A 21,176-nucleotide genomic window follows, 5' to 3' on the forward strand; every position below is an offset into this window, starting at 1 on the left:
TTTTGTTTGGACTAGTTTGCACATGCTTTTTTAAAACATGAAAATCATATAATCTGATTAATAAAACATAACCTCAAATTTTTATTTTTTCCAAAAGTGAAATTTTACCCTTTTGGGAGGTTCACTTGTATATAATTTATTGAACTGACTGAGGAATTAAATATCACCTCCAAATACCAGAAAGTTCACTTGCAAATTCTCTTTGGTAACAATGCCACCTGCAGGCACCCTCACCCTCTTTATACCAGGTATGCCAGTAGGCAAGCACATAACGAAGTCTGGAAAACCAGTGAATCAGCATGTATTGAGAGAAATGGCTGTTCAGACTCAAAGCCTTAGGCTCGACAACAGGGAGAATATGGATTTACACTGGAGAGAACACTGTGATGTCTTCTGTGCTTGGGAGTGATTTAATGATTCCTCTAAGTGATTAGATGCAGTGTCTGAAATGCCTACAGGGTAGTGCTCTCTCAAATACCCAATATGGCTGAGATGCGGCTGGGCCACTGTGGGTCACCAGCCTGCCTCAGCTGCCAGAAGGCATGCTTCTAAGTGCTTGCGTTCATCTGCCAAAGAAGAGGAGCCCCAAGCTGTAGCATTACATAAAAGTAGAGCTTCTCAAGGCAGATTTTCCAAAGAGAAAAATAAATTAATTGGGTTTATAGGTTGAAAGAGAAAGCCCAAGAGACAAATACTGACCCATCTGTAAGTCCCACAGTGACAGACAGCTGAAAAGGCCGGAACCAGCTAGGATGATTTCTTTTCATTCTTATTAAATAGTGTGTGTAGAAAACTGCTTTTAAAATCAGTCTTCACTGTCATATATGAGGAATTTAACTCTTAAAGATCATTTGCTTTCCAGAAATTTTTTACAGAGTCATGGGTAAGCCTCTATGGTTATTTGTTCATGTATTGCCTTCTTTCCTAACATTATTATATATATATATATATATATATATATATATATTTATCCCTTATTATGCTTTAGAAATACAAATTCATCTAATCCTCATAACAACCAAAGGAGGTAGGTACTATCATTACTTCTGTTTTATAGGTGAGGAAACAGGCATAGAGAGATTAAGTAACTTGCCCAATATCACCATGCAAGCAAGTGGGAGAGGTGAGATAAGTCTAGTTTATTTGGCTCCAGAAGCCATACTATTAATACTGTACAATCTTGCCTCAAGAACTGTAGCCCACTAAATACATGTCAGAATGAAAAGATCATGAGAAAAATGAGAGGAGGCAACTTTACACGGTGCTATTAAACAAAGCATCCAGTTATTTAGACAATCTCATTTTAGTTTTTGAAGAAATGGCCAAATTATTTCTCTTTTTACAAGCCAGTGCTAGTTTAAGCCAATACTCTGGCCACCTGATGTGAATGGCCAACTCATTGGAAAAGACCCTGATGCCAGAAAAGATTGACAGCAGAAGGAGAAGATGAGACAGAAGATGTTGGAGAAGGCAGAAGGCTGATTGAAAGCAGAAGAAAATGTTGACAGATGAGATGGTTGGATGGCATCACTGATTCAATAGACATGAACTTGGGCAAACTCTGGGAGACGGTGAGGGACAGGGAAGCCTGGTGTGCTGCAGTCCTTGTGGTTGTGAAGAGTCGAACACAACTTGGCAACTGAACAACAACAACACTAGTTTAACCAGATATCTCAGGTCTGCTTTCACACTCAGTTTATCTCAGTTCTTTCACACTCATAGCTCCTTGCCTATTGCCTCCATGCTCTACTATTTATGATGGGTAGAGGCTTAGGGGAAAATTCAGCATTAGAACCCTATGTCAAAAGATCAGATCCAACTCGATTCTAAGGATAAATGTAGCAACAGGCTCAAAAGTCCTTCCATTAGCCCAAACTGGACTTTTGGATCACCTCCTCAGTGAGGTCTTAGATTAAAGCATAATCTGGACTTGAGTCTGATTTCAATGAATTATCAGAGAATCAGAGAGGGCAGAGGGTTTCCTCATCTCTGTATGCCCTGCTCACATGGCAAAGGAGTGAAACAAGTAGATCTGGCACTGAGGTCAGTGACACTGGAGTCTCAAATACTTACCTAGATGCGGGTGCACAGTGGCCTCTGTTGGAGCTGGACCAAGAGAGAAACAGGGAAAGATGATTTATTAGCAGCAAAAGCAAAATCCATTAATAAACAATCACAAATATGGTTATAAAACTTAAGCCATACTAAACAAAGAGCTGGACAGAACATGTTTAGAGGACTAAGAGGAAAATGTCAATTAACATCCTAAAATAAGATGTCCAACTCACTAGTTAGTTGTTATATTTAAAAGTTATGCATCATTCCTAAAGTGAAAAGTAGAACTCCTTACATACAGGATAGTTATTTATCATACAAGTTTAGTCAGGTATTCCTTGAAACTTACAATACGAATGTAACGTGAGCACCCATTACATACCATGGGCCATTCTGGGTGTGGGGTAGTATAGGGACAAAAAGCACTCTCCTTGCTCTCAAAAAGCTTACCTTCTGGTGGAGATAAGTACAGTATAGTGTAATAAGTGCTATGGGATAGTGTTCAGAGGTCATAGGGTGAGAAGGGCACAAATGGAGGATACTAATTCTAGGCTGCCCAGGAGAAGACAGTGGTCAGGAGAGGCTGCTGAGTTGTGAAAGACTAGCAGGAGGAAGACAGGTTGGGGTAGGAGAGGGAAGAGGTGTTTCTTTCTGGAGTGAAAGTGAAATGGCACTGAGAAGTAGGAGAGAATGGTCTTTTGGAACAACCACAACTATTTCAGCATGACATGAACAAAGTTTCAGAGGAGGGGGTAGTAAGGTGAAGTTGGGAAGACTGGAAGGCCAATATTATGAAACCGAATGCTAAGGAGTTTGGATTTTACTATGAAAGCATGATGATCTCCTGAACATTTATCAGCAAAGGAGTATCTGTTCAAATATGCATTTTAAGAATGGGCACTCTGGTAAGAGTTAGGAAATAAGGGATACTGGCCAACTGACACTTTGGTGATTTTTTTTTTTTCTCAGTGGACTCCTAAATCTAGGAAGAAATGTTGCCAATTCACTTATCTAAAAATTAGAACCATAACATATATTTTAACATCTTTTAGATTTATTAAAGAAGAAATTTAGCTAGGTATTAAAAAAATTAGTTTATATCACAATTATCAGTGCTTCAGTTATGTTAGATGAAAAATCCACACAGTTAAGTTTGCAGTTTGTAATTCAAACTAGAGGTGTTTGTCTTACTGCATCCAAAGTATTATGTATGTTGAACATGTTTGTTCTCAATTTTTAACACAGATTCAATGGGAAGTGTCATAGATACAATTGTTAGTATATACATGCAAATGTTCTGAATCATCACTAGTTTACAGAATTCAAAAGAAAAAAAAAGAAAAATTTAATGATTTTGCATTTTATTCCAATGGTTATTGGTCAAGTCCGAGAAGAGTTTTACAAGGATTCACTGAACTATCAACTCTAAGATTTTCTTGAAACAAAGGAATAACTGCCAATTATCCAATAACCAATGATAAAAACATGGCACATGGATACATCTTCCCTCACCAATATCACACTGTATATGACTATACTGAATTTGAAACTTCAAGGATAGTCAGTTTACTTATAAAGTAGTTGGAAAAGTTAAGATTATTCATGTTGAAACTGAAACTTCTAACATACAAATAAATAATGATTTTACATATTTCCCTAATATGATCAATATGCAAATTTTAATTGCAACTGGCAATTTTATAAAATGTCTGCAAATAAGCTGAAGAATTTCTTGTTGATACTGATAATCTTGTTTTTCAATTTATGCAGTATCCTTGTGAATCTCATGTTAATAATACTAGGCTGACACAAGAGTAAGTGAATTTACTTAGACAGAGATAGTTTTCAAACTCGTATGTTTCTGCATCAAAGTTAAATCAGCTCTTCTTTAAAAAAATGGATAAATTTTGTCAAGTTGGATGTGGCTATTACAGAAAGTTTTTTTTATATATTTGACTCAGTTATTGGAAGACTTATAAGTAGGTATGGAACACTTGGATATGGAAATATAGTTTTCAGTTGTAAAATTTATAAAATCTTAATATAGACGAAGCAGGTTGACATTTAAGATGAGCCGTAACACTACTGTATAACTGTATATAAAACAGATTAACAAGGTCCTACTATATACTATAGGGTACTACATTTAAAATATCTTGTAATGACTTATAGTGGAAAAGAATCTGAAAAGAGTGTATATATGTATGTACTCATATATATTTTTATATATACACGGAAACACACACCTGAATCATTTTGCTATATATCAGAAACTAACACAACATTGTAAATCAACGACTTCAATTCAAAATGTGCTTAAGTGTAAAATACATACCAGATTTCAGATAATTAGTATGAAAATATCTCATTGTTTTACTGATTATATTATATTGAAATGTTTAATATTTTATATATTATGTGTTAAACTATATTATTAAATTTGCCTATTTTTGGTCTTGTTATTTAAATGTGGCTACTAGAATATTTAAAATTATAGCTGTGTCTCACATTGTACTTCTATTGGGCAGTGCTGTACAGAAGCTGAAAGGGAGATTTGTACTATTCATCAATTTATTAGGGAAGCATTATCACACAGGAGGTGGTGAAGTCACAGAAACAGAAAAGGATGGATATAAAGAAAGGAGAGATTTTTAAGAGAGAAGACAATTAAAAGAGAGACAAAAATAATCATAATAAAGCTAGTATCTATATATCAAGTCACTGTGATAAGTGGTGTTTGTAGATGAATCCAGGGAATTTGACCTCAGTGGCAACTCTCTTAACTACTGTACAGATTACTTTTTCAAGAAAGTTCACTCTGAAGACAAGAAATGAGATTTTGTAGCACCTAACAAGAAACTTAGACCAAAAGAATATTTATTTTTGTTTGCTGTGTTTCTTAGGATATCATAGTATTTTACTGTGTTCAATATTAGCTACCATACCAAAGGGGGGTCTCTGTATTCAAGGGATAAATTATTAAGACAGGGAGGAAACAGCAGTGATGTTTATGAAATATGTAACTTTAAAGAAACTGAGAAATAAATTAAGTGTAAAATATATGGAAATTAGGGTATCCCAGGTGCTACAGTGATAAAGAATCCACCTGCCAATGCAGGAAACATAGGAGATGTGGGTTCAATCCCTGGGTATGGAAGATCCTCTGGAGGAGGAAATGGCACCCCTCTCCAGTATTCTTGTCTAGAAAATTTCCTGGAAAGAGGATCCTGACAGGCTACAGTCCATGGGGTCACAAAGAGACAGAATTTGAGAACACACACACATACCAATTATCAGTCAGAAATATTTTCTAGTCAGTACAATAGTTAGATAAATGTAACAAAGCATCTGCAGAGACATCAATTAAATTACCTATCAATTTTAAATGACTCTGATTACTAAGACCTAGATCCAATAAAGAGAATATTATATATTAGTCTATTTTAATCTAAGGAATCTATCCAAGTCGATATCTTTCTTTCCAAAATTATTCTGGCATATGGCATTTTTCACTGAACCACCTCCAAAACAATCATCATGGAAGGGCCATTTAGAAACCATCCTCTGAATCAGAGTCTCTGGGAATGGAAACTTTGAATTTGTATTTTTAAACCCCTCAGGTGATTCTAACAGAAAACCAGCATCAAAAATAACTGTCTTGATCACAAGATACAATTCTTACCTTTACAGCATGTAAAACTGTTAGCTATAGTGAGTATATGTCTTTTATCCCAAGAAGAAACAACTTCCTCAAAGACATAAAATATGCCCACTGAAGACACTAGCCTAAAGCTGGTGATAGATTCTCAATAAATACTTAATTAAATCGAATGCTATTTTCCTTCTTAGTTGTAATGAATTTTACGATATTTTGGAAAATTATAACTAAAGATCCAAACCTTTGAAAAATGCCAAAATAAACTCATAATGTTGTTAAAGTTCTTTAGTACAAGCAGTCTGGATAGTTTAAACACCCAATTAATGTCCAGTTGGATTTAACTCAACAAACTTATATCATGTTTTCAATCACTAGTTAGGAAGACTCAGTGTGTTTTTTAAAAAATATACCCACTGTCTGAGATAACTAAACATTATTTCCTCAAAAAGAGGAACATAGTACACATTAAACTTGGTGAAATAAAAAGTAGACATTTCCTTGAAAACTAGTCACATGTGTATAGTATAATACACATATATATTTGGTCCAAATCTAGTAAAGTAATGGACCTGGGAAGCTTATAGTAAGCAACTAAATCAATCTAGTTTTATGCAGTGTAAAATAATTTTGTAAGCTTGTAGAAAGTTCACCATCCTTTCTGAATTTTGTAAGCTTATAGAAAGTTCACCACCTTTTCTAAGTTTATCAGAATAGACCACAGAAGAATTAGAGTAAGTAGCCTGAAGAAGTATAATATAGTTCAACAACATATATTACACTCCCACTTGGATACTAGTACTTGCTTTGACTCATACTACTGATTGGGATGAATTACTAAGATCCTGAATTATATTAATTTTCCAAAAAGGTCTTAACTCTTTCCTTTATTAAGTATAAAATGCATGCTTCCGAAAGATCCTAGCTTGTCAACCTTCCAATGCTTGTAGTGGCATATCTCCAAGTATACATTTCCTGCTCCTTTCCATTGAACTGACTCATCCTAGATTGACTGAATGTTTTATCTTAATGTTCTGTTGGTCTGTTTCTAATTCTCTGCCTCTCCAAGGACTCTAGACTGCCCCCACCCATCATCAACTTGGGTCTAATTTTACAACTCCTTTGAATCTGAAATTGCATGACTGATAGTGGCTACCACATAAAGTTGCCAAATGGCTTAAACTGGGAAGCTTTGTTTCTAAGAATGAGAGAGAAGAAAAATGTTCCTAAAGAAATAGGCTCTGGCTTTGGAGAAAATAGGATAGGACACACATTTAACAGAAGTATAAGACATCTTAATTCTTCCAGGTGCCTCTGAATCATGATAAGAAGACTAGGACAGATGATGACCACAGGCAGACACAGGGGAGGATGCACTGAAAGTGAGGGCCCTGCTAGCTGTCAGAGGAGACTGAAGGGAGAGGAAGACAACAACAACTTGGAGTTGTTTTGTACTCAGAAAGGTGACTGAGGGGGAGAATTTCATAATATGGTCCTTAATTTAGCTTCACTAAAATTCTCCAAGCCAGGCTTCAGCAACATGTGAACCATAAACTTCCTGATGTTCAAGCTGGATTTAGAAAAGGCAGAGGAACCAGAGATCAAATTGCCAACATCCTCTGGATCATTGAAAAAGCAAGAGAGTTCCCGAGAAACATCTATTTCTGATTTATTGACTATGCCAAAACCTTTGACTGTGTGGATCACAATAAACTGTGGAAAATTCTGAAAGAGATGGGAATACCAGACCACCTGACCTGCCTCTTGAGAAATCTGTATGCAGGTCAGGAAGCAACAGTTAGAACTGGACATGGAACAACAGACTGGTTCCAAATAGGAAAAGGAGTATGTCAAGGCTGTATATTGTCACCCTGCTTATTTAACTTCTATGCAGAGTACATTATGAGAAACGCTGGGCTGGAAGAAGCACAGGCTGGAATCAAGATTGCTGGGAGAAATATCAGTCACCTCAGATATGCAGATGACACCACCCTTATGGCAGAAAGTGAAGAGGAGCTAAAAAGCCTCTTGATGAAAGTGAAAGAGGAGAAAGAAAAAGTTGGCTTAAAGCTCAACATTCAGAAAACAAAGATCATGGCATCTGGTCCCATCACTTCATGGGAAATAGATGGGGAAACAGTGGAAACAGCGGCAGACTTTATTTTTTTGGGCTCCAAAATCACTGCAGATGGTGACTGCAGCCATGAAATTAAAAGACGCTTACTCCTTGGAAGGAAAGTTATGACCAACCTAGATAGTATATTCAAAAGCAGAGACATTACTTTGCCAACTAAGGTCAGTCTAGTCAAGGCTATGGTTTTTCCCGTAGTCATGTATGGATGTGAGAGTTGGACTGTGAAGAAAGCTGAGCGCTGAAGAATTGATGCATTTGAACTGTGGTGTTGGAGAAGACTCTTGAGAGTCCCTTGGACTGCAAGGAGATCCAACCAGTCCATTCTGAAGGAGATCAGCCCTGGGATTTCTTGGGAAGGAATGATGCTAAAGCTGAAACTCCAGTACTTTGGCCACCTCACACGAAGAGTTGACTCATTGGAAAAGACTCTGACACTGGGAGGGATTGGGGGCAGGAGGAGAAGGGGACGACATAGGATGAGATGGCTGGATGGCATCACTGACTTGATGGTCATGAGCCTGAGTGAACTCCAGGAGTTGGTGATGGACAGGGAGGCCTGGCGTGCTGCGATTCATGGGGTCACAAAGAATTGGACACAACTGAGCAACTGAACTGAATTAAACCATAGAATACCATGTACTGCAGTTGGATTTCAGAGATCACTCCAAGGAGTTCCATGAGAAATGGCAATGCATAAACAAACCAACTCATAATTCTGGATATCTATTAATTTTTACTAATCCTAGGTAAGATGGCAACATCACTATCTTTGTTAATAGAACATATAACATAAAGAATAAATAGATTCATGTTTCAATGAACTCTAGATCTTGTTCAAAATATTAGCACATCTCTATAATCTTTACCCACAAAGTTAATGTCATTGAGAGCCACAAAAATTGAAAAACTATGTTCTTTGTAAAGCTTGACAATTTAAAGTAACTTAACTAAATTGGAAATTGAGCTAAAGTTGTATCTTGGTAACTTGAGGAGAATGCCAAATGTCACCAAAATGAGTCAACTCTGTCAAAACCACAGATTAAAAATGAAATGTTAAATAGGTAAGTTAAAATGAAGATTCTACTTTGCTTTAAAAAACAAAGTGAAACAAGTCAATACAATGTAAGAATCATGGTAGAGTCTCACCAAAGCCTCCATGTTTTTTAAAAGCATGTTTTCAGCAAAGGATTAGGATTGAAAGCATGCCAAACTCTGAGAAATCCAAAAACTTTTAAAACTTAAAAGCATAATATAATCTTTTCATGTAAATAAATGTTCATAAGAGTCCAAGTCACTCCTAAATGCACACTATAATTTATTTTTCCAGATTCCTTTCAGTGTTTGTGATAGTGCTACTGAAAAGTTACTCATCCTCCAAATTCTGTAGTTGGGCCCATATAGATTGTTTTGGTAAAATATAAAGTTATATCAAAAATGAAATGCTTTAGTGTTATTCTAGGTCTTTCCTTAGCCAAATGTTTTCCAAGATGCTACTTTTAAACAACCTCAATATTAGGTATGTAATTTCACTGAAATTTCATGGGCTATATAAAGAAGATTGAGAATGGATTTTTTAATTGATAAGCTAGGTGAAGGTGAAGTCGCTCAGTCGTGTCCGACTCTTTGCAACCCTGTGGACTGTAACCTACTAGGCTTCTCTGTCCATAGGATTCTCCAGGCAAGAATACTGGAGTGGATTGCCATTTCCTTCTCCAGGGGATCTTCCCGACCCAGGGATCGAACCCGGGTCTCCCACATTGGAGGCAGACGCTTTAACCTCTGAGCCAAAAGAAAACTGAATCATTGTTTTTAGAACGTGCTTAAAAATTTATTTTAAAAAAATATATTCCTTGTAGAGCTTCCCTTTTACTCAGCAGTGCTGTTCTTGAAATGGTTTACTAATCTTCATAAATTACAAGAAAACGACTGGAATTGACTTGAATTAATACAGTCATTTTAATTGGTGCAAATTTGATAAATTAATTATGCAAGGAATAGTGAAAGATTATTATGTGAAACAACAGTAAAGAGATCCAATTTACAACAAATCAATTCACATCATAAAAACTGAGGAGATCTAACATGAAAAAGGTAAATTCAGTAGCAAAGTTTTCAAAGAAAAATATGCTTTCTTGTTTCTTTAAACAAGGTTATTATTCATCCATTTTAAAATACAAGTACAAAGAACATGTACTGACACTTTGTTGAGTAAATGAACAAAAGCACTCAGCCCACATATGTTAACATACCAGTGTGCTGGTGCTGGGTCCAGAGTTGCAAGAGTTGAAGTTACTAAGGAATATGTTCACATTTTTGGAGGGTGAGATTTTTTTTTTTAATAGTTCATTATTTTTCACTCAGTGTGAGTTAATCTGACCTCCACTATAATATGAAAATAGCCAGTTATCAATCTCTTCCCAAACTTTCAAACACAGTTAATGTTAAATATCTATGTTTGGTACTAGATAGTTACTCTGTGAAAATTCCCGTTCAAATTCTAAATGTATTTTCTCTATTATCTCCAATTACTTAGAGAATGTCACAGATTATAATTAATAATTTGTTACCATGATACTAGCAACAGAGGACTTGCTGAACTCTGTAGGTTCAAATGGAAGATTGGGAAATTTCTGTAAACTTAAACAGGAAGCAAAAAAGATCTTCAGGACCCAGATAATCATGATGGTGTAATCACTCATCTAGAGCCAGACATGCTGGAATGTGAAGTCAAGTGGGCCTTAGGAAGCATCACTATGAACAAAGCTAGTGGAGGTGATGGCATTCCAGTTGTGCTATTTCAAATCCTAAAAGATGATGCTGTGAAAGTGCTGCACTCAATATGCCAGAAAATCCGAAAACTCAGCAGTGGCCACAGGATTGGAAAAGGTCAGTTTTCATTCCAATCCCAGAGAAAGGCAATGCCAAAGAATGCTCAACTACAGCATAATTGCACTCATCTCACATGCTAGTAAAGTAATGCTCAGAATTCTCCAAGCCAGGCTTCAGCAATACGTGAACTGTGAACTTCCTGATGTTCAAGCTGGATTTAGAAAAGGCAGAGGAACCAGAGATCAGATTGCCAACATCTGCTAGATCATGGAAAAAGCAAGAGAGTTCCAGAAAAACATCTATTTCTGCTTTATTGACTATGCCAAAGCCTTTGACTGTGTCGATCACAATAAACTGTGGAAAATTTTGAAAGAGATGGGAATACCAGACCACCTGACCTGCCTCTTGAGAAATCTGTATGCAGGTCAGGAAGCAACAGTTAGAACTGGACATGGAACAACAGACTGGTTCCAAACAGGAAAAGGAGTATGTTAAGGCTGTATACTGTCACCCTGCTTATTTAACTTCTATGCAGAGTACATCATGAGAAATGCAGGGCTGGATGAAGCACAAGCTGGAATCAAGATTGCCAGAAGAAATATCAATAACCTCAGATGCAGATGACACCATCCTTATGGCAGAAAGTGAAGAAGACTTAGAGAGCCTCTTGATGAAAGTGAAAGAAGAGAGTGAAAAAGTTGGCTTAAAGCTCAACATTCAGAAAATGAAGATCATGCCATCTGTTCCCATCACTTCATGGGAAATAGATGGGGAAACAGTGGAAACAGTGACTGACTTTATTTTTCTGGGCTCCAAAATAACTGCAGATGGTGGCTGCAGCCATGAAACTAAGACGCTTACTCCTTGGAAAAAAAGTTATGATCAACCTAGACAGCATAATAGAAAGCAGAGATATTACTTTGTCAACAAAGGTCCGTCTAGTCAAGGCTATGATTTTTCCAGTAGTCATGTACGGATGTGAGAGTTGGACCATAAAGAAAGCTGAGCGCCAAAGAATTGATGTTTTTGAACTGTGGTTTTGGAGAAGACTCTTGAGAGTCTCTTGGACTGCAAGGAGATCCAACCAGTCCATCCTAAAGGAAATCAGTCCTGAATATTCATTGAAAGGACTGATGCTTAAGCTGAAACTCCAATACTTTGGCCACCTGATGCTAAGAACTGACTTATTTGAAAAGACCCTAATGTTGGGAAAAATTGAAGGTGGGAGGAGAAAGGGACGACTGAGGATTAGATGGTTGGATGGCATCACCGACTCAATGGACATGAGTTTGAGTAAACTCCAGGAGTAGGTGATGTATAGGGAGGCCTGACGTGCTGCATTCCATGGGGTCGCAAAGATTAGGACACGAATGAGAGACTGAATTGAACTGAACTGAAACAGGAAGCAACTGCTGTTATTTGGATCTTGGAGTTCACAGCCATGCTTCTCTTAATTGCATTCTAACAGCTTAAATCTTTTGGTGTTTTTAGTAAATATCATAAACATGGATCATTATATAGTTTCTCAATATTAAATGAAAAATTATTCCTATCATCAATTCAATTTGTCCAAGAGACAAATTACATGCTGAAAGAAAAGCTTCATTTCTTAAAAGGATTTCTGTGTTTATGCTCAAAACCAATACAATATTGTAAAGTAATTAACCTCCAAATAAAATAAATAAATTTATATATATAAAAAAAAGTTGAAGCCACCAGCATCTCATGAGATAACAGTGGCCTAGAATAAACACATTAGAAAGAATGGGGTTGCATTTAATTCCTCCAAAAGCTGTTCTTTTCACAAGTGTTTTTCTTTCAAATGACTTATTTTGAGAAGGAAACTTTTGAGTAACCATGTGACTCCATATTTTTCAGTCAACATGTTCAATAATTATTTACTGCAAAGGATGGCAATTTCAATATGCTGGGAAGAATAAGAAAGGGTTGTCTGAAAATGAATTGAGGGAGTGGTTAATGAACTTTGTGTTAATATCATTGATTATTTTTTAAAAATCTTTGAATCAGGCAAGCACTATATAGATGGTGCTAGGAATTTTTTACAAATACAGGTATTTGGTTATGGGAACTATAGCTCCTGAATCATTTTAGAATTCAAAGGCCCTAGGTAGTTTTGCCTCAGGTATCTCTTCACCTAATTTGAAATTCAAATGTATGAAACTTCCAAAGCTAAATATGACAAATTAGACACGGTCTGTGAAGTTACCATTTAATGAGCTATGAACCTAGACTTTCATCTCCCCAGGAATAATTTCTTTATTACTTTTTTGTATTTTATTGCAATAAAGCACCATCTGACCTTCAAGTATGATAATTAAGCTTCCAAAAATGTTATAAATTTAGAGTGAAAATAGTTCTCTGTGTATTCAGGAATATACTCATGATCAGTATAAAAGATTACTTAATATTTAAAGACAGTTAAATTATACAGAGAATCAGCAATATTAGAAAGCATTTTTCTCTTCCCTTCCTCTCCTATTTCCCATCTCAATTTGATTTGTGTCTCATAACAATTTATCATCACTCATATTCCTAAATATATGAAAGAGGAGAAAAACTAAAAAATATTTTTGTAACCTACAACTGGGGAACAGAGAACTCTTTCAGTAAGACTTCTTCTAGGAGCTGTCAATAATGGGATCTTATACACTAAAATCTGTGACTCATTGTCTTGCTTTACCTTTTCTGAGGGTAGATACCTGTGTACTTTCTCATATACTTGGCTTATGATATGAAAAAATTTTTAAGTGAAAAATCAGAATGTAACATCTGAATCGCTGGTGAATTGCTATTTTTAAAAAATACTACTGCTATGTAATAATTTTTAAAAAATCTTAGATCTTATATACCCATGGCTGAATCATGTCGATGTATGGCAAAAACCACTACAATATTGTAATTAGCCTCCAATTAAAAGAAATAAATAAATTTTAAAAATCTTAGCTCTTTGAGAACTTTAAGAGATGAAGTTCATAGATGGAGCAGAGGACAGGAAGTGCAACTGTAAAGTGACCTTTAGCCTGACCATATATGACCTTTAAATAATGTTCAGAGGGGGCAGAAAAATCATTAGAATCACCATCATCCAATAATCGGAGAAGGCAAGGGCACCCCACTCCAGTACTCTTGCCTGGAAAATCCCATGGACAGAGGAGCCTGGTGGGCTGCAGTCCATGGGGTCGCTAAGCATCGGACATGACTGAGTGACTTCACTTTCACGATTCACTTTCATGCACTGGAGAAGGAAATGGCAACCCACTCTAGTATTCTTGCCTGGAGAATCCCAGGGACGACGGAGCTGGGCTGCCGTCTATGGGTCGCACAGAGTCGGAAACGACTGAAGTGACTTAGCAGCAGCAGCAGCAGCATCCAATAATAATAACAATACTAATATCACTAATAAGAAGAACAGGAATAAGAAGAAACCTTCTTGCTACTGTTAGTAGAAATTTGTTAGAGGTCTCTTGATATCTATTCTTCCCTTCTGTATTTCCACTGGACTGCAACCCCAGTTAAAGGTATATTTGATAGTGTCCCCTGCAGCTTCTGTGACAAAGGAATTAAATTCTGCTTGTCGGAAGGTGAATAGAAGTGAGGCGGGCCACTTTCAGAGCCATGTCATGCCCTTCAAAGGAGTGGGCACGCTTCTTGACTCTATACCCATCATGCTGTGACGACATGGCCCCTGGATATGGAAGCTATGTGCTATACACAGAGAGTCACTCCACCATCCCTAGACCATCTACCTTCAGATTGCTTCATTACTGAGAAATAAATACACTTCTAGTCATTGATGCCACCTGAAGTTTAAGCATATGCCAAAGAAGCTTAGTCTATATTCTAACTAAAAGAGTTATTTCTTGTGGGCTGGGGAATGTGTCCCTTTTGGAAAGGGTATCCTCAAAGGTCTGTCTGGTCAAAGCTATGGTTTTCCCAATAGTCATGTATGAATGTGAGAATTGGACCATAAAGAAAGCTGAGTGCTGAAGAATTGGTGCTTTTGAACTGTGGTGTTGGAGAAGACTCTTGCAAGTCCCTTGGACTGCAAGGAGTTCAAAGCAGTCCATCCTAAAGGAAATCAATCCTGAATATTCATTGGAAGGACTGATGCTTAAGCTGAAAATCCAATACTTTGGCCACCTGATGCCAAGAACTGACTCCTTGGAAAAAGACGCTGATGAAAGATTGAAGGCAGGAGAAGAGCATAATAGATGACAAGATGGTTGCATGGCATCACCAACTCGATGGACATGAGTTTGAGCAAGCTCAGGGGGTTGTTGATAGACCTAAAAGCCTGGCATGCTGCAGTCCATGGGTTGCAAAGAGTCAGACACGACTGAGAGACTGAACTGAACTGATCCTCTCTGTATCTCAGACATAATTCTAAAGGCCAGAATGGAAATTAGAGTTGACAAGACTATGAGCTCCTGTGAGCAGAGACTCAGTTTGTATATCTCTGCACCCCCATGCCTACCAACATCTGGCACACAGTTACTTAAAAAATGTTAGATCATTGGCTATGGATAACATCAGTAAGATATTATTGCTCAAACCATTGCTGTTAGAAACTTCTAGTGTTCTCCTCTGTTCCCTCCCCTCTTAGTTACTTGAACATACATCAGCATCATTTTATCTTTTCACTCTCCTTTATGTTCAGTTCAGTTCAGTCATTCAGTCATGTCCAACTCTTTGCAACCCCATGAACTGCAGCACGCCAGGCCTCCCTGTCCATCACCAACCCCCCGAGTTCACTCAGACTCATGTACATCGAGTCGGTGTTGCCATCCAGCCATCTCATCCTCTTTCATCCCCTTTTCCTCCTGCCCCCAATCCCTCCCAGCATCAGAGTCTCTTCCAATGAGTCAACTCTTCACATGAGGTGGCCAAAGTACTGGAGTTTCAGCTTTAGCATCATTCCTTCCAAAGAACACCCAGGGCTGATCTTCAGAATGGACTGGTTGGATCTCCTTGCAGTCCAAGGGACTCTCAAGAGTCTTCTCCAACACCACAGTTCAAATGCATCAATTCTTCGGTGCTCAGCTTTCTTCATAGTCCAACTCTCACATCCATACGTGACCACTGGAAAAACCATAGCCTTGACTAAACGGACCTTTGTTGGCAAAGTAATGTCTCTGCTTTTCAATATGCTATTTACGTTGATCACAACTTTTCTTCCAAGGAGTAAGCGTCTTTTAATTTCATGGCTGCAGTCATCATCTGCAGTGATTTTGGAGCCCAAAAAGACAAAGTCTGACACTGTTTGCACTGTTTCCCCATCTATTTCCCATGAAGTGATGGGACCAGATGCCATTATCTTCGTTTTCTGAATGTTGAGTTTAAGCCAACTTTTTCACTCTCCACTTTCACTTTCATCAAGAGGCTTTTTAGTTCTTCTTCACTTTCTGCCATAAGAGTGGTGTCATCTGCATATCTGAAGTTATTGATATTTCTCCCAACAATCTCAGTTCCAACTTGTGTTTCTTCCAGCCCAGCGTTTCTCAAGATGTACTCTGCATAGAAGTTAAATAAGCAGGGTGACAATATACAGCCTTGACGTACTCCTTCTCCTATTTGGAACCAGTCTGTTGTTCCATGTCCAGTTCTAACTGTTGCTTCCTGACCTGCATACAGGTTTCTCAAGAGGCAGGTCAAGTGGTCTGGTATTCCCATCTCTTTCAGAATTTTCCACAGTTTATTGTGATCCACACAGTCAAAGGCTTTGGCATAGTCAATAAATCAGAAATAGATGTTTTTCTGGAACTCTCTTGCTTTTTCGATGATCCAGCAGATATTGGCAATTTGATCTCTGGTTCCTCTGCCTTTTCTAAAACCAGCTTTAGCTAAGGATAAATTGTACAATTCATCTTTTATAAAATAGATGTAAGGCAGCTAACATTTGTTAGCAAACAAGACAGTAACATGTAGAAAGGTAATATCAAATCAGGATAGGAAAAATAGATCCAGTGGAGATAAATATGCAAGATGCATACTCTGATGTCTTAAGTTTGGTTCTGAAACTAAAAAGTTACAGAAGTTGAAGAGTTTATACAATAAAAGCACACACATTGCTCAGAAGAGGGGTACTTATTTCACATACAGAGGCTTAAAAGAAGTTTCTCCTGTGGTTTCTTAGAAAGGGTACACTGAGCAATGCAATGAACATCATTTAAAATAATATTCATCCAACATGAATTGAGTAGGGATGTTCCTAATAAAGTCCAAAATGCAATGCAAAAGAAGTGCACAGTGCTTAAGTATGATTGTAAAAACCGTTCTGGGGATATAGGAGATGAATGTTGGCTGGCAATTAAAGAAATATAAGTAATTAGACAATCTGGGAAAGGTACACCTGTTCTACATGGGTCATTCATTCCTTCAACTAATCGCTGAGTACCTACTAAATGCCAGACACTGTGTCAGATTCCTGGAATGTAAAAATGACCCAATATCTGCTTGACCAAGGGTTTCAAAGTGCAGAAGGAAATACATGTAGAAGTTAACACATGACAATGCAATAAGGTAAACTAACTTTAATTCATAAGTATAAGGTGGATTAGGGATAAAAATACAAATGATGGAGGAGGAGAGATTTAAACTGGATCTTTAAAGATGAGCGCAACTTCGTCAGTAATATGAGAAGTGGATTCTGAGGAAAGAAACTGGCTTAGACAGGATGGCATGTTTGGTTAAGGCTGAAGTAGAGATTTGCTATTAGGTGAGGGTGGGGAGGATGAAGAGAGCCTACATGCAGAGATAAGTTGGAAAGAGAGGCAGGGTCAGATCATGGAGGGTCTTGAAAGCAGGTTCAACACAGCAAACGGAGGCAGTTATAGGAATTGATGCTGGGAGGAAAAAATTAGGTTTTTATTGAAGAATACTTTCATAGATGTATGGAAGACTTGAACCAAAGATATAGCTATAGGTACACAAGGAAAAGAATTGGTTTAAAATATATTAAAAAAGATAAAATAAATTGGTCTTAGACACACTAAGTGTACACATGGATGAAAGAATGAGGAAATAAATATTACTTAGGTCTCTGTTTAGTGACTGGGTTGAAAATGTCACTGACCAGAACTGCAATAAAGGAGACCGATTTGGAGGAAATGTCAAATTCATTTTAGTATATACTGAATTCAAGGTATCTATGGAATCCAAATGTCAGTGTCTAGTAAGAATAAAAATGTGTGCATGTATGCTAAGTCACTTCAGTCGTGTCCAGCTGTTTGGGACACTATTGATTGTAGTCCACCAGGCTCCTCCAGGCAAGAATACTGGAGTGAGTCACCATGCCCTCTTCCAAGGGATCTTCCCACCAAGGGATCAAACCCATGTCTCTTAAGCCTCCTGCACTTGCAGGCAGGTTCTTTACTGCTAGCGCCTCCTGGAGAGCTCAACAATAACAATCAGTCAGTTCAGTCACTCAGTCGTGTCTGACTCTTTGTGATCCCATGAACCGCAACACTCCAGGCCTCCCTGTCCATCACCAACTCCCGGAGTCCACCCAAACCCATGTCCGTTGAGTTGGTGATGTCATCCAACCATCTCACCCTCTGTTATCCCCTTCTCCTCCTGCCCTCAGTCTTTTCCAGCATCAGGGTTTTTTCAAATGAGTCAGCTCTTCACATCAGGTGGTTGAAGTATTGGACTTGCAGCTTTAGCATCAGTCCTTCCAATGAACACCCAGGACTGATCTCCTTTAGGATGGACTGGTTGGACCTCCTTGCAGTCCAAGGGACTCTCAAGAGTCTTCTCCAATGACACAGTTCAAAAGCATCAATTCTTCGGTGCTCAGCTTTCTTCACAGTCCAACTCTCACATCCACACATGACTACTGGAAAAACCATAGCCTTGACTAGACGGACCTTTGTTGACAAAGTAATGTCTCTGCTTTTAAATATGCAGTCTAGGTTGGTTATAACTTTCCTTCCAAGGAGTAAGCGTCTTTTAATTTAATGGCTCCAATCACCATCTGCAGTGATTTTGGAGCCCAGAAAAAATAAAGTCAGTCACCGTTTCCACTGTTTCCCCATCTATTTGCCATGAAGTGATGGGACTGGATGCCATGATCTTAGTTTTCTGAACGGTGAACAATAACAATAGCTAACATTTATAGAGTATTTACATGCTAGCCAGTGTGCTATGCACATGTTTACTGCATTTAATTCTCACAACTTTACTATGTTTCTTCTGGACATAGAATATTGTGCCAGGATCTTGGGAACGGTATGGGATGACCAAAAATGTAGGTACTATTATTTTCTCTATTTTACAGTTAGGGACTTGAGGCTTTGAAAGATTACACAGATAGAAAGTACCAAATTAGAAATTGGAACCAAGGGGTACATAGTACCAAACTCTGTTCTCTCAACCACTTTGTGTTACAGCCTCTCTGAGTAAGCACCAAGCAAATGCACAGAGCTCAGGAGATGAAAATCACAGGTGTGAGTGAGATTACCAGGGACAATATAAAAAATGTCTAAAAGAAGTCACTAGATAGAGCACTCCCAATTCCAGAATATATCAATGGGAAGTTTGAGAACTCATTAAGGAAACAGAAGGAGCAAGGAAGTCCGGTAGGGTGAAGATCAGAGTCCTCTGGATTGGTTGGCACCTAATGGGTTATGGATGACCTAGAGGATGACTGTTTCCATAGAGCATTGGCAGGAGAGGTCAGGTGGCATGGTTAGTAGGAAAGCCTGAGAACATACACTACTCTTTCAAGAAGCTAGAGTGTGAGAAAGAATGATGGTCAGAGAAGTATTCGCATTTAGACAGAGAATTTCTGCTCAGAACAGCAGTGGCTTTGGCCTATTTAAGCACTGAGGAGGAGGGGATGGTGAAGAGGAAAAGGCTGACAATATGGGAAAGAGAAGGCAAAACTGTTGACTCAGGTCTCAGAGGAGAAGGGGGGAATGCCATTCCACTGAGCTTATGTTTTTTTCTATAAATGTGTTTTGGTCTTCCTCTTCTATATTTGGACTAATAATATCTATATTAAAGGCTATTTATGAACAGGATGTGAAACTCCCTTATATTGCCACTCAATTCCCATGCGTCTGGTATGATATTCCACATATGCCCATAGGGGACACAGTATAATATGTGTGAATTAATATTAATGAATTCCAATGCATACAAATAAGATTATGAAAATCTGTATTGATGGTTACATTAAACAACCGAATCTTCAAGTGTAAAAATAAGGTTGGATTAATAGGTTACATGAAATAATATTTCACAAGAGCTAAAATAAAATTGTAATTTATGTGTGTTTACAACAGCTTTGCTCTCTCCCAAGTGATTATATAGATCCAATCCTAGGTTTTTTCCTTCAAAATATGGGGGACTCTAGCAGATTATATAGCAGCTTGAATAGAAAGTGTATTTCTGTAGGCATCCAAAAGAACTCAATGTCAAATTCTTCTCAGGCATAAATCTTGATATTTTGACTTTGGACTAGATAAAGCTGTCAAAGAGGGAATGTATATAGCCCTGAGAACTGAAAAGAAGGTTGTTTAAATCTATGTTCAATCATCTTAGCATAAACAGCATCAGTCCAAAACACCATTCTTCAGGAAATTAAAAAAGGAGTCAGACCCACCTAGAGCCAGTAGCAAGGAATTTTACTGTGGCCCCAGTGAGTTCTCTCTTCATCATTCCCTTAATCTTGTCTGTTGTCAGGATCACTTACGGACACATTTTGCCAGCCACCGCCCTAGGAGGATATCAGTTCTTTCAACTATTGGGTAGTTTGTGAGACCTTGAAGAAAGACTGGGGAATCCGGTATGATTTTACCAGAGTGTCCTAATTCAGTTCTCTTTGTTTGTAAATTACAAAGTGCAGAATCTCAGGAATAGCAGTTGGAACTGCTAAACTGAAATGTAAACTACCAAATAGCCATGGGGAAAACAGATGTCTTTAGCTAGCAGAAGTTTTATCACTGGGCACATTCAAGTAAAATACATCATTCATTACTTTTCACTTATCAATCTAAATGGATATGCTGCTGCTGCTAAGTCGCTTCAGTAGTGGCCAACTCTGTGCGACCCCATAGACAGCAGCCCACTAGGCTCCCCCATCCCTGGGATTCTCCAGGCAAGAACACTGGAGTGGGTTGCCATTTCCTTCTCCAATGCATGAAAGTGAAAAGTGAAAGTGAAGTCGCTCAGTCACGTCTGACTCTTAGCGACCCCATGGATATGGTGAAACTCAATTCTGACTATTAGTCAATTTTTACTTGTTTTGTCTGAATTAATAAAAAAAAATTGCATTTCAAGATACTGAAAAGGCATTTAGTAATACAAGTTACTGAGCACTCAAGAATAGCCAATGGAAAATTTCAGTAGCTCTGACCTACAATTCATATAATATTTGGGTATAAAAGGTATTCTTTTTTCCTCGGCTTTACTGAGATATAATTGATAAATGAAAATTGTATATATTAAGAAACACAACTTGATGCTTTGATGTATATACAT

General features: G+C 37.8%; 1 protein-coding gene across 2 annotated transcripts in view; it reads right to left on the reverse strand.

Annotated features, from left to right (window-relative positions):
* The window catches only part of RELN (reelin), a 536,845-nt gene that overhangs the window by 285,984 nt on the left and 229,685 nt on the right, over positions 1-21,176 (reverse strand). For both annotated transcript variants that reach the window (XM_068972809.1, XM_068972810.1), the window contains exon 5: positions 2,074-2,106. In XM_068972809.1, the coding sequence (XP_068828910.1) occupies positions 2,074-2,106 (33 nt within the window). The remainder of the gene's footprint in view (positions 1-2,073; positions 2,107-21,176) is intronic.

The sequence above is a fragment of the Capricornis sumatraensis genome, chromosome 5, assembly GCF_032405125.1.
Source record: "Capricornis sumatraensis isolate serow.1 chromosome 5, serow.2, whole genome shotgun sequence".
Lineage (NCBI taxonomy): Eukaryota > Metazoa > Chordata > Mammalia > Artiodactyla > Bovidae > Capricornis > Capricornis sumatraensis.